The sequence below is a fragment of the Conger conger genome, chromosome 1 (assembly GCF_963514075.1).
Source record: "Conger conger chromosome 1, fConCon1.1, whole genome shotgun sequence".
Lineage (NCBI taxonomy): Eukaryota > Metazoa > Chordata > Actinopteri > Anguilliformes > Congridae > Conger > Conger conger.
In genome coordinates this window covers 86,403,125-86,415,518 of record NC_083760.1, presented here as the reverse complement: position 1 = coordinate 86,415,518, position 12,394 = coordinate 86,403,125, and the positions used below count along the sequence as shown (strand labels likewise).

The 12,394-nt window shown below is 49.1% G+C and overlaps 1 protein-coding gene across 1 annotated transcript in view; it reads left to right on the top strand.

The window, feature by feature from the left end:
• The first annotated feature begins 2,189 nt into the window (after positions 1-2,189).
• LOC133142239 (syndecan-1-like) overlaps positions 2,190-12,394 on the top strand; it is a 20,098-nt gene continuing 9,893 nt past the window's right edge. Inside the window, exon 1 of the mRNA XM_061263339.1 lies at positions 2,190-2,436. Coding sequence (XP_061119323.1) covers positions 2,371-2,436 — 66 coding nt within the window. The 5' untranslated portion in view covers positions 2,190-2,370. The remainder of the gene's footprint in view (positions 2,437-12,394) is intronic.

The window sequence follows — 12,394 nt, the reverse complement described above, 5'->3', positions numbered from 1 at the left end:
TGAACAACAGATAGATAGATAGATAGATAGATAGATAGATAAACAGATAGTACCCTATAGGTACACAAAATTGTACCCCTAGCCAGCAATATATAATTAATTTGTACCTTCTTTGCTTGAAAAACATACTATTTTCATTTTGTACCCAAAGAGAACATTCCTGTACTTTCAGGGTACATTTGGGAAATGTGATCCTTGAAGAACCAAATTGTACCTCCACTGTCACTTTATTTCTGAGAGTGCATGGACTCTGTAAGAGTTTATTTAACACTGAAGATTTTATTGCGATGAAGATGAGAGAGAGAGAGATAGAGAGAGAGAGGGAGAGATAGAGAGATAGATTGAGATAGAGGGAGGGAGAGAGAGATAGCGAGGGAGAGAGAGAGGGAGAGATATAGAGATAGAGAGAGATAGATGGAGACATGGAGATAGAGGAAGAGAGAGCACATGTTTCTGTGTGTTTGTTTTTGTTGGTGTGATCCATTTGGCTTTAGGTTGCAACACACATGGAGGCTTAATAAAATATGTGGTAACATGTTGTTATGATTGCCTCTCCTGTTCCAACAAAAAAACAGGTGTAGCTGTTTGTGCCATACTTCGGCAATGAATCCCTCATATCTATTTTTCACGGGCAGAAATGGGCAAACCAAGTTCAATCTGCTTTGAAAACAGTGCCACTGAAAATAACCACTTTGACAAGATAAATTTGCGACTCCGCACAAGACGAAATGCATCCAATATGAATCCCATAACCACTGCAAACAGACTTTGGAATCAAACACCTACATTAACTCAGCACAGCAGCAAGATTAAGGTATAGAGCCGATACAACTATAAATTATCATACAAACATTTGTGTTCTGACGCTTTAGATGAGGGAGACCCAGTGCAGATAGCGTTTCACCTAGCGGTGTGAATAATTATCCTTTAACTCAGAATACTTCTATTTAGAGTCCGTGATGTTATGTGGGATTCGTGGGTAGACACAACAGTGCCCACGCAGCAACTGTCGATTCGCGAAAAGGGAGTGTGTGAACCTGGGATAGGATTCAAGCCCTTGTTGCCGACTGGAGCCGACTGAAATCACGTGGCCTACAGCTTGTATGAAACACAGCTTAGAGGCAGTAATAGTCATCTACCCTCCATCCATCCCTCGATCCACCCATTTATCCATACCTCCATCCATACCTCCATCTTGTATGAAACACAGCTTAGAGGCAGTAATAGTCATCTACCCTCCATCCATCCCTCGATCCGCCCATTTATCCACCCATCCATCCATCCATACCTCCATCCATCATCCCTCGATCCACCCATCTATCCATACCTCCATCCATACCTCCATCTTGTATGAAACACAGCTTAGAGGCAGTAATAGTCATCTACCCTCCATCCATCCCTCGATCCGCCCATTTATCCACCCATCCATCCATCCATACCTCCATCCATCATCCTCGATCCACCCATTTATCCACCCATCCATCCATCCATCCATCCATCCATACCTCCATCCATCCATCCATCCGATATCTGGCTGTACATTTATCCAGGGCCGTTGCTCGTGGGGTGATTGACGGTAGCGATTCTGGAGTGGGCCCATAAAAAAATCTATTTGTTTCATTAAAAATCGGGGAGCATTATTCCTTCAGGGGCCCTATAATTCCTAACTCTGCCCCTGCGTCTATCGGCTGTTTCTCACTGGTTGAATGGCTGAATTTTTTCACCTGAAGGTGAAATGCAAGAATGCATTAAAATGCCTTTCAGTGTCAATATTTAAGGGTGGTGTGCACATGAAGGGAATGAACAAGCAACAGATGTTTATGTAAGCATTCGACGATCCATAATTTACTTTTACATTTACAAAATATATTATGACGTTCCCATTACCACTATCGCAGATGACGCACTGTAGTTTTTTTCAGGGAGAGAAACCGTTAATATTCTAGTAGAAACAAATCGCAAACCGCATAGTCTTTCGGTAATAATTCCTGAGGTTAAATTGGAAGGTTTTTAAAGAAAGTGCAGTGGAAACTTTGCACTGACACGCCATGAGAGGATGGGTCCTAATACGATGCCCTGGAGGCGTGAGACAAACTTTGGGAAAGGATCTTACCAAATTTGGTGAGAGGGTGGAGCCTAGGAGCTCACCTTGGACGAGTCAGCTGCGAGGCAGAGGGCGGAGTCGTGGGAATCGCCACTTGATCTTATTACCAGCGCCGCGGACATTCGGCTCGTTATTACATAGTGAGTCGTGATAATACAACTTCAAGTCAAGTCACCTCGTGGCCGCTGTTTTGTCGCGAAACTAAACTGAAAGGACGCAGTGTACCAGACGAGAACTTCTCTATTTAACACTTTAAACTCGGCGAAATGAGGATGCAAGTAACTACCTTGCTACTTGTCTGCTTGGGCGTTTGGATTCATACAGCGGAATCGGTGAGTTCGTTTTTTTTTTTACCACAATCACGAGAGAATGCCAATCATGTAGAATCGTCAGTTTAGGTAGATGAAGGAAGACGAATGGTCGTTTACTGGGTATTTTGTCTGTAGCCTGTGCGCTTTCTGGTCGTAAACATGGAGTGCATTCCTTCACCACAGGTGACGACAGTTTCGAAACGTAAACCAGGTAAGTCGGTGGATTTCTGTGGTGTATGGGTTTAGAGGATCAAGAACCAAGGTCAAATTATCGGGATCTTTTTGTGACGATCGTTAGTCAACAGTACCCTACATTGTCGCATTTAAACGTTCGGCTATTGTGTCCATTTGGGCTTTCCGAAGCCGATTGCGGAACCTGTGGGACTAGGGAACCGTGCCCATTTTGCGTCACGCATTGGCTGATTGAGCTGCGAGTTTCGTGCGCTTGGATGAGCGCTATTCGTAAATGTGTATGCACCCCTTAACACAAAACTAGAGCATTGTGGACATTTTGGGTTCCAAGCTTCTCTTTGTGTGTGTGTGAACGAGTTGTATTGCTAGTCTGTAAGTTTGGCTCCAGTTCGCCACTTGGCTAGTTTCACGTTTCAGTCACGATTTTATTGCTTGTGTGGCGATTTTGGCGAAACCCAACTCACATTTAGGCTGTATAAGTGTTCTGTCTTGAAGCTGTTTCTATTTATATATATCTATAACGTAACATGTGAATTTGAATCTATAGTGGTCTTAACTTTTTACCTTGGAAAAAAATTCCACAAGGGCAAAGCGTATCCAGGCATTATATCATGCGGACACAGGGAAGTAATGGCCCTTTACGATTAATATTTTGTCTGAAAGATCAAGTGTAGCTAGTCGTTCTTTACACAATTTGCTGTGGCTTGCCATTTTTATTTATACATTTCCCTTGACGATGACTGATCTTCTGCCAATAAATTGACTTGTGATATGTAAAGCATGTAGTATGGAATGCAAAAAAAAAACGGCACTTATTTATTCTATTTTTTGGATTTTGCTGCGTTTGAATATATTTTAGGTTTCACGTGCACATTTTCAACAATTATCGAGTGATTCACTTTAAAGGACCGAAAACCGTAAGTTAAGTGTATGGTGACATTCGTTTGATGTTACCAGGCAGAAATCGCGGACTACAGTACACTGATTTGAATGCATTTACGGGCAGTTATGCAAATTAGTGACAGTTTTTCGACGGCCATTGGTTAATGCATTTGAGGCATCTTTCCTAACTGAGGGTTCATGGGAATGCGAGGTGTGGTCCCATTATAGCTTCTCTTTATTCTCAACCTCATTATGTGATCCTCAAACCAGTTTGATCTCATTTGTATCGTATGACACTTGCATCGTGTGTGTGTGTGTGTGTGTGTGTGTGTGTGTGTGTGTGTGTGTGAGTGAGAGAGAGAGATTGTGGCCATTTTAAAACCCTCAGGAATAGCTCGCATTCTTGCTCGTTTATCTCTCATGGCAGTGGATGTTTTTTTAAGTCTAGACTCAGGCCGTTGATGGGGGAACTTGAATGGTTTAGATTAGCGAGTGTCCTCTTTTGTGGAGATTGGGTGTCTCTCAACGCTGAGAGAGATCTCGGGGCGGTGCTACAGACCCTTTCAGGCGAAAACACGGGCCTAACTCCCTCAGCCCTCGACAGGAGGCGAAGGGGATCTCTGTCTCTGTACGGCTGTCAGCGGTACCCCCCCCCCCCCCCATCTTTTCGGGAAAAGAAGTAAAGGCTCTGGAGCCGGAGGGGGATGTCGTAATGACGTGCGTCCTGATGTGGTTTTACACTGGGGGCTATAGAGCAAGGGGTGTAAGCCAAGACATCACCCTTGTGTCTGTCTGAGGCTGCCTCATGAGAGGTTTGAGAAAACGAGTTGTAAGTTGTTGGGGGGGGAAAAAAAGTGATATAACTGTTGTATAACACATTTTGGTGAATCCCTTTTTTGAAAATTGGAGAGGGTTTTGCCAAATCGTGATTTGATGGGAACAAGGTAGCTTGAAGGTGGGGAAAACCGGGGCTGCTATTTCCTGTTTCAGGAGTAGGTGTTTTCTCCTGATAGTTTTACCTGCTGATTTAAGGGGCACCCTACATAACGCCTACGTAACGGCTAGTTTTCAGACTTCCGGTCGTTTCTATTTCCTGCGAGCGGTCGCTGGTTTGGGGCGAGGAGCTATTCGCGTAGCTTCCTTCCCCGGGCCGTAGGCGGGCGGAGGTGCGCCGTGCTCGTTCTCACTCTCCCGGGTTTCCCTTTCGACGGCAGGTAATGATAAGGTTACCGGTGGAACGCCACGGGCCTTGAGCGCAGCGCTAATTTTAAAGGCCTTTTTATGAGCGGAAGAGTGCGCAGTCGGAGCCAAGTGGAGGTATGAGGTCATTCCCTCTGTTGGTTTTGAGGGCTGCGTGTGCCACTCTGTCTGATGGTTAAGGAACCAACAGTCTTTTTTTTTTTTCTTTTTTTTTTTTCAAATCCTAAAACTGCACCGTTAATGACCGAGGCCGGTCGTAAATCAGACGTCTGAACTCAACTCTCCCTGCCGTTCAAAGAGGCGGGGAGAGTTCTGAAACAAACAAACACACACACACACACACACACATACTGCAAAGAGACTGGGAGAGTTATGAAACACACACACACTCACACACACACTGCAAAGAGACTGGGAGAGTTCTGAAACACTCACACACACACACTGCAAAGAGACTGGGAGAGTTCTGAAACACACACACATACACACAACAAAGAGACTTGGATAGTTCTGAAACACACACTCACAGCAAAGACGGGGAGAGTTCTGAAACGCACACAGCAAAGAGACAGGATCACAGGGTGTTTGAATGCTTCTGGTTTGATTCAGTGGAAAAAGCTGTGTGTGTGTGAGCGTGTGTGTATGGTGGGGGCTGATGAGAGAGGGCTTAATGCATTTCAGAGCTTTTCTGAAGATGTGTGTTTGTGCTGGTGTTGGGGCGGGGGTGGTGTAGGCTGTGCGTTTCAACCTGTGTGTGTGTGTGTGTGTGTGTTTGTGTGTGTTTGAAATGCATTTTCTGACTGCTTCATTCAGTCCCCTGAAGTCCTCTGTGGATTGGGACACATTCTGTTCCAAGAGGCTGAAATCACTCGCACTGGTTCTGTTTCCGCTTGCCAGTCCCATCCCCTATCCCTGATGGAGAGAGCCAGCCTGTTCAAATAATCACAGGACCCCGAAATGAAATCCCCGTGGAGTCCCCTGGGTCACCTCGCTCCCTGACTCCCGCTTCGTACTCGTAGAAGTTGTAACGCGATCGTTCCGGATTCACTCCCGGTCACACGGCCCAGTCGTGTGCTGATGTGCTCTCAATGACGGCCCCACGTGAATCCTCACCCCCCCCAGACAGCCTGTGCTAGCGCCGTCTCCATGAAGACCAGGAGCGGTGGCATCCCAGCAATGTGGCCCTCCAAAACATTGTCTAGCCCCCCCTACCCAGTCCGTGACCAGTGTCTGCCCCCCCTACCCGGTCCGTGATGTCACTGCATAGCTGGGCGTGCGTGGAGGAACCAGTTGGCTAACAGCGCAGACATGTCCAGACCCGACCCGTGACTCACACCGGGAAGAGGAAACACCGCTGCCTTTGTCACGGATGACAAATCCCCCCGTCATCCGCCGATCTCGCAACGCCGCCGGTGACCTCTGACCTCTGGGGGGCCTGGCACCGGAACGGGGCGTGTTCCAGGCGACGTGTGCCGTCCTGCGCGGTCCAGCCCCGACAAAACTGCGTTTACTTAAACATGAACAGAGCCGCGCTGAACATGCTGTTGCAAACCGTGGGCGGGCTGACTGACACGGTACCGTTTGCTCCTTTGGCGTCTGAGAAGGCGTTCTCCGGCCTATAAAGCGTAGGCCTATGTCATTATTGATTGGGCAACACTCCCACCAAACCCGGAGCAAACATACCTCAAAGCCTGTTGCAAAACGATGTACACCATTGTGAGGAAACGTATTGTTCAACACTGACACCGTAGCAAATGTAACAGAACGTTTTCAGATGTGCCCCAGGTGTGCGATGTGCTACGGCTAACTGCGCTCACCCGGCTAACGCTGATACTGGCTAAAGCTTAACAGTTGAGAACCGTTCACTCACGAGGGAAGGGTGATATACCTCAACAATGATTATCAAGTACAATACTGATCATTGCCACCTTGTGGTGTGGATGACTGTGTACATAATGCAGTTGTGGTCAGGGCCTGATTGAAAGGCCCATTGAAATATGGCACGACGGAAATACAGAACCTATCACAATATTTATCAGGACATGGAAAATAAGAGGCTGAAATATCGGGCAGTCTCAGGAAAAGTCGGTCGCCCTCTGTACTGCCTTTCTCTTTGTGTTTTATACTTTAATTACAGTTGATGCGGTAGTAAACATCTAAACTTAACTGGCCTTGTGTAATGCTTCCACGGAGACAGCCACAGCCAATCGGCGGTAAGGTTGTACAGCTTCCGTGTGATCATGTGACGTGTTCCGTGTCAGTCACCTGGAGGGCGCCAGCCCTTGCTGCTGATTGGCCGCCTCATCGACACCCGGTGACAGAGACCGAGGTGTCTCTCCAGCGTTGGCGCGGGCGGTTATCGCGTTAGGTGATTATAGTCGTGGTGTAGGCCCGTCCCTCGCGCCCACACGCCTCTCAGACGTTGAGCGACGTCCCGTGAGCGGGGCGGGGCTCAGGTGGAGGCGATGATTAATCGGCACCTCTCGGAGACGCCGCGGTGCGCGTGATTAACGCGCGGAGGCGTGCGTCGGGTGTGGGAGCGCTCCCTCCGGGAATCTGTCCGGTGTCGGAGTCAGCCCGTCTCTGCCTGTCGCTGCCGATCTCTGCTGGTGTGTGAGCGCGTTGTGATTGTGTGTGGTGTCCTGGTCGGTGCGGTGTGTGTGTGTGTGAGCGCGTTGTGATTGTGTGTGGTGTCCTGGTCGGTTGCCCGGCTGCTGAACTGCGGTGTGTGAGAGCGTTGTGATTGTGTGTGGTGTCCTGGTCGGTGTGGTGTGTGAGAGAGCGTTGTGATTGTGTGTGGTGTCCTGGTCGGTGTGGTGTGTGAGAGAGCGTTGTGATTGTGTGTGGTGTCCTGGTCGGTGTGGTGTGTGAGAGAGCGTTGTGATTGTGTGTGGTGTCCTGGTCGGTTGCCTGGCTGCTGAACTGCGGTGTGTGAGAGCGCGTTGTGATTGTGTGTGGTGTCCTGGTCGGTGCGGTGTGTGTGAGAGAGCGTTGTGATTGTGTGTGGTGTCCTGGTCGGTGCGGTGTGTGTGTGTGTGAGAGCGTTGTGATTGTGTGTGGTGTCCTGGTCGGTGCGGTGTGTGTGTGTGTGTGAGAGCGTTCTGATTGTGTGTGGTGTCCTGGTCGGTGCGGTGTGTGAGAGAGCGTTGTGATTGTGTGTGGTGTCCTGGTCGGTGTGGTGTGTGTGAGAGCGTGTTGTGATTGTGTGTGGTGTCCTGGTCGGTGCGGTGCGGTGTGTGAGAGAGAGTTGTGATTGTGTGTGTGGTGTCCTGGTCGGTGCGGTGTGTGTGTGTGTGAGCGCGTTGTGATTGTGTGTGGTGTCCTGGTCGGTGCGGTGTGTGTGAGAGTGTTGTGATTGTGTGTGGTGTCCTGGTCGGTGTGGTGTGTGTGAGAGTGTTGTGATTGTGTGTGTGGTGTCCTGGTCGGTGTGGTGTGTGTGAGAGTGTTGTGATTGTGTGTGTGGTGTCCTGGTCGGTGTGGTGTGTGTGAGAGAGAGTTGTGATTGTGTGTGGTGTCCTGGTCAGTGCGGTGTGTGAGAGAGCGTTGTGATTGTGTGTGGTGTCCTGGTCGGTGCGGTGTGTGTGAGAGTGCGTTCTGATTGTGTGTGGTGTCCTGGTCTCCACAGGGACCTGATTTTACACACTGATAAATTTTTTTTCGCCATTTTTTTTAGATTAAGTGACTGATTTACTAAACCTTTTAGCAAGCGCAAAATTCATCACGCAACCAACGATTGGTGCGAAATGAATGCCGTGACCAGTCATTGATCATGTTGTTTGATTCGATTGGCTGTGTTCATTAAAACACACACACTGAGCTGTCTGGAGGGGAATGGGCTCCTCCCACCGTTTCGTCCTAATTTTCCTTGCCAGTCTTGCCAATCTTGCCCTGGGCCCTGTAGGAGTTTTCTGTAAAGCGCATTTTAATAAATTTATTTGTGAATTATGCTGTACAAATGCATGTTGATTTGATTGGATTTTGTGTGTGCCAAAAGGTGTTTTGCATACTAAAAGTCTCGGTAGATTAAGCTGAGGTTGATTGGCTGATTTGTCCCCGCAGGTGGCAGTTGGTGCCCTAGGCCTGGTTCATTTGGGCCGGTCTGAGAGAAACTCATCAGTATGTGCAGTTTGCGCTTTGGATACCTTCTCCCTCCAGCCCCGAGCTGGAGGCCGTTTGATCCCAGGGCTGTCTCTCTGCCTCCCTCCCTCTCTGCCTCCCCGATATCTTCACAAAAATCACTTCTGAATTCAGATGGACTCGGGGCGAGGACTGGCTGTGGGACGAGGTTGGGTTCTGCGGTGGTTATTCAGAGCGGTGGCTCGGTGCCAGCGTTGTGCTAGCCCGTTGATTGGAGGAACGTGATGGCGTGATTTTTTTATTCCCGTCCGTTATGGGAGGGGTGGCGCCGTGAGCGCTAGCGTTGCGTTAGCGCTGATTGCGCCGGTCTTTTTGAAGGAGGCGAGATCACCGCGCGCTCGCCGGGATCGGGAGAGATAAGAGGGCCGGGGCGAGGCGCTTCTGAGGCCTTTGTGGGCTTTTTAGAGGCCTTTCATGTGTAATGAGGCCGACGGACGAGGAGAGCGCTCTCAGGGATGCCTGTGCTCGCCGCCTCGCCGATGTGACCTTCCGTAAAGACCTGCGGGTCGTCTCTCCTCATTCGCCCTCCGAGCCGTCGCTTATAAGCCCTTTTGAGGCGTAAGATCAAAATGTACGTTTTCAAATGTTGTCGGCTGAACTCTTGACTTTTGAAATTTTTTTGAAAAAAGCATTCCAGAACTCTACTTTTCAAGGCAAAGTTTTGTTTTTCGCAATGAATGGAACCGTTTCACAATGAATGGAAATGTTTCACAATGAATGGAAGTGAAAATGTGGGCGAGACTGTACATGTCATTATAGGACTGTAGAGATTAAGAGAATTTCAGCCTAAAATGTACAGATTTCACAGCGCATTGATCCGGAACATTCCTTCTGCCCCTGTTACCGTTTCACCTGTGGCAAATGGAAGGGGTGCCCACACGCACAGACGTACACTCACACACGCACACTCAAGCGCACACGCACACACACTTACACTTGGAGAAACCCACACACACACACGCGCACACATGCTTGTGTGTGTGTGATTGTGTGTTCTGGGAGAATGTGGAGGATGGGATTGGCAGGTGTGAGGGAGGAGAGGGGAGTTCTGTGGTCTGTCTGTCAGGGCGGAGCTGATAACCCTAACGGCTGAGTTATCAGCCGCGACCGCATCCGGACGGAAACGCTCAGAGAAACGCGGCTGTGACCTCACGCTCATTCCAGCCATTTTCTACAGGGTCACATGTCCATCTCACAAACATCCTCATTGGTCAGGGAGTCATTAAAACCCATCCCAGGTCACGTTGCTGCTCGATGCATTCTCCTCAGCAGGAACGAGGCAGGGTTATTAGTGTACCTACGGCTTTGCCTCACCCCACACAGGGGTGGAGTTCACCCCACACAGGGGCGGAGTTCACCCCTGTGCCCCCCAGCTCAGGTGAAAAGCTGTCTCAAAGCTGGCTTACATTCAAGATGGCAAACGCTAGCTAACGTTCGCCAACATATTCAAACGTTTTTCTGTTTGCCATGAATCTTAGCTGACGTTAGCTAAGAGTTTAAAAGGGTAGTGCGCGACAAACCGGGAGAGAACAAAATCTGTTTTGGCTGTTGTAATACACCTTAATCAATGTAGCCTAATATTAGTTCTTAACTAAAACATAAATCACAGGTAAAGACGAATCAGCTAGCTGGTATTGTTAGACCTAATTTGCATCCATTTGTATTAAAAGGGCGTTTGTGGCGAACTAAATAGAATCTTCATTTAAAATCACTCAACGGTAACGGTCTTCTGCAAACATGGTTCACCACAAACTTTGAATCTTGAACACACATCTGTTCCTCTCCCCCGTACATCCCAGCCCAGGGGAGAAGCCCTCTGGGAGGTTTTTGAATGTGTCAGAGATATGCTGCACCTGTGGAAAGAGGACAGGCCGGTATTCGGTAAATCACACTTTGTTTGTGATCAGGGTGTTGACCTAGCCTCACCTGAACGGCAGCTGACGCTAATGTGCGGCACACCTGTCTTGTCTTACCTGAGACCTGCAGGTGTGCGTTACATGACGTGTCACAGCCCAGATCAACTCGATCCCGGGGTCACCAGGTCCGAAACCCACATTACGGGCTTCCTAACGTGATTTGTGTTGGCACCCCTCAAACGTGTCCCACGCATGTGGGAAATGACTTTCAGTTGATCGTGTTGTTGTACTTTCACTGAGACGGGCGCTTGTTAGTCAGTCCCCTAGGGGCTGGTTTCATTGGCACAGATTAAGCTTAGTCATGGACTAACTTCTTTATGTAGAATTCCCATTCAGAATGACATTTAGTCCAGGGCTGACTGTGCAGCCCACACCTGACCTGGTGAAGCCATGACTATATGATGTCAGTTAAATGGCTGTTAAACGGTATTCATTGGCTGGTTCAGCAGAAGATGATGAGCGCATTCATCTCTGCCTGAGAGGTGCCCCCAACTTCAGGTGTAGCGTCTGTGCTGTTAAAACCTGCGGAAAGCACGTGTGCTCACGGGTAGCCTTTATATGACAGACTGTTTTGTACAGGCTGTGGTCACACTTCTGTCTGTAGCCTGTATGCGCATACGTGTGCGTGTACATGTGCGTGTACGATAGGACGTTAAGATTGCGTGAAGAACTCGGTGCTTCTGAACTCTGGCGAGATCTGTTTGGCGCATAGTTTCTTAATAAGACCACCCTTTTTTTGACACGGCTAACGTCAGCGCTGGGTACTCTCCAGATTAGGAAGGACTATTGGCGCGTTCCCGTTACGCGCTCTCGTGTAGGCAGAGTTGTCAGCTTTACAGTGTTAGGAACTCTGTCCCCCAGGAGACACTGGGGCCCGGGTGTGCGTGTGGATTTATAGTCCCCCCCCTTCGCACGCGGTTGTTTTATGCATTGGTTCCCGCAGGTGGTGCGTGCGATAGCCTGCAGCTGGTGCCGGGGGGGGGAGGGAGACAGGAGGGACAGGCGGTTCTGATTGATGGGCGGCTCTGCGGTCCCGTGACCCGGTCAGGCCTCGTCCGGTCCGGACCAGCGCGTGCGAAGGGCCGCAGGCAGATGTTCCATTAATGGCATTTGGCAGACGCTCTTATCCAGAGCGACGTACAGTTGATTAGACTAACCCTGGAGCAATGCAGGGTTAAGGGCCTTGCTCAAGGGCCCAACGGCTGTGCGGATCTTATTGTGGCTACACCGGGGATTAAACCACCGACCTTGCGGGTCCCAGTCATGTGTCTTAACCACAACGCTACGGGCCGCCTAAATGTCTCCTCTCTTTGATACGGACTCAAAGCCCTGCTCTTATTGTTGCGTGTTCTTATGATGGGCCGGTAGAATGCTGGGTTCATTTAAGTCATGGAGATGTTTGGTTCTCAATGGGGAGGATGATTATTATTATTATTATTATTATTATTATTCATATCATGACTTGTATTTGCTTTCGGTTCATTTGTTTGCTCATCTGGGCCTCTCGTTACGCCCGTTGTCGCGGTAACCTGGCAGGTTTCCACGGCGCCGGTTCTGACGGGAGGCCGTTTGAGAATCGGGAGATTCCTGTGAGCGGTTTTCCCGCTCCCCGCTGCCGCGTTTGGCAAGATTCCCGTTTTTCCGGTCGGGAT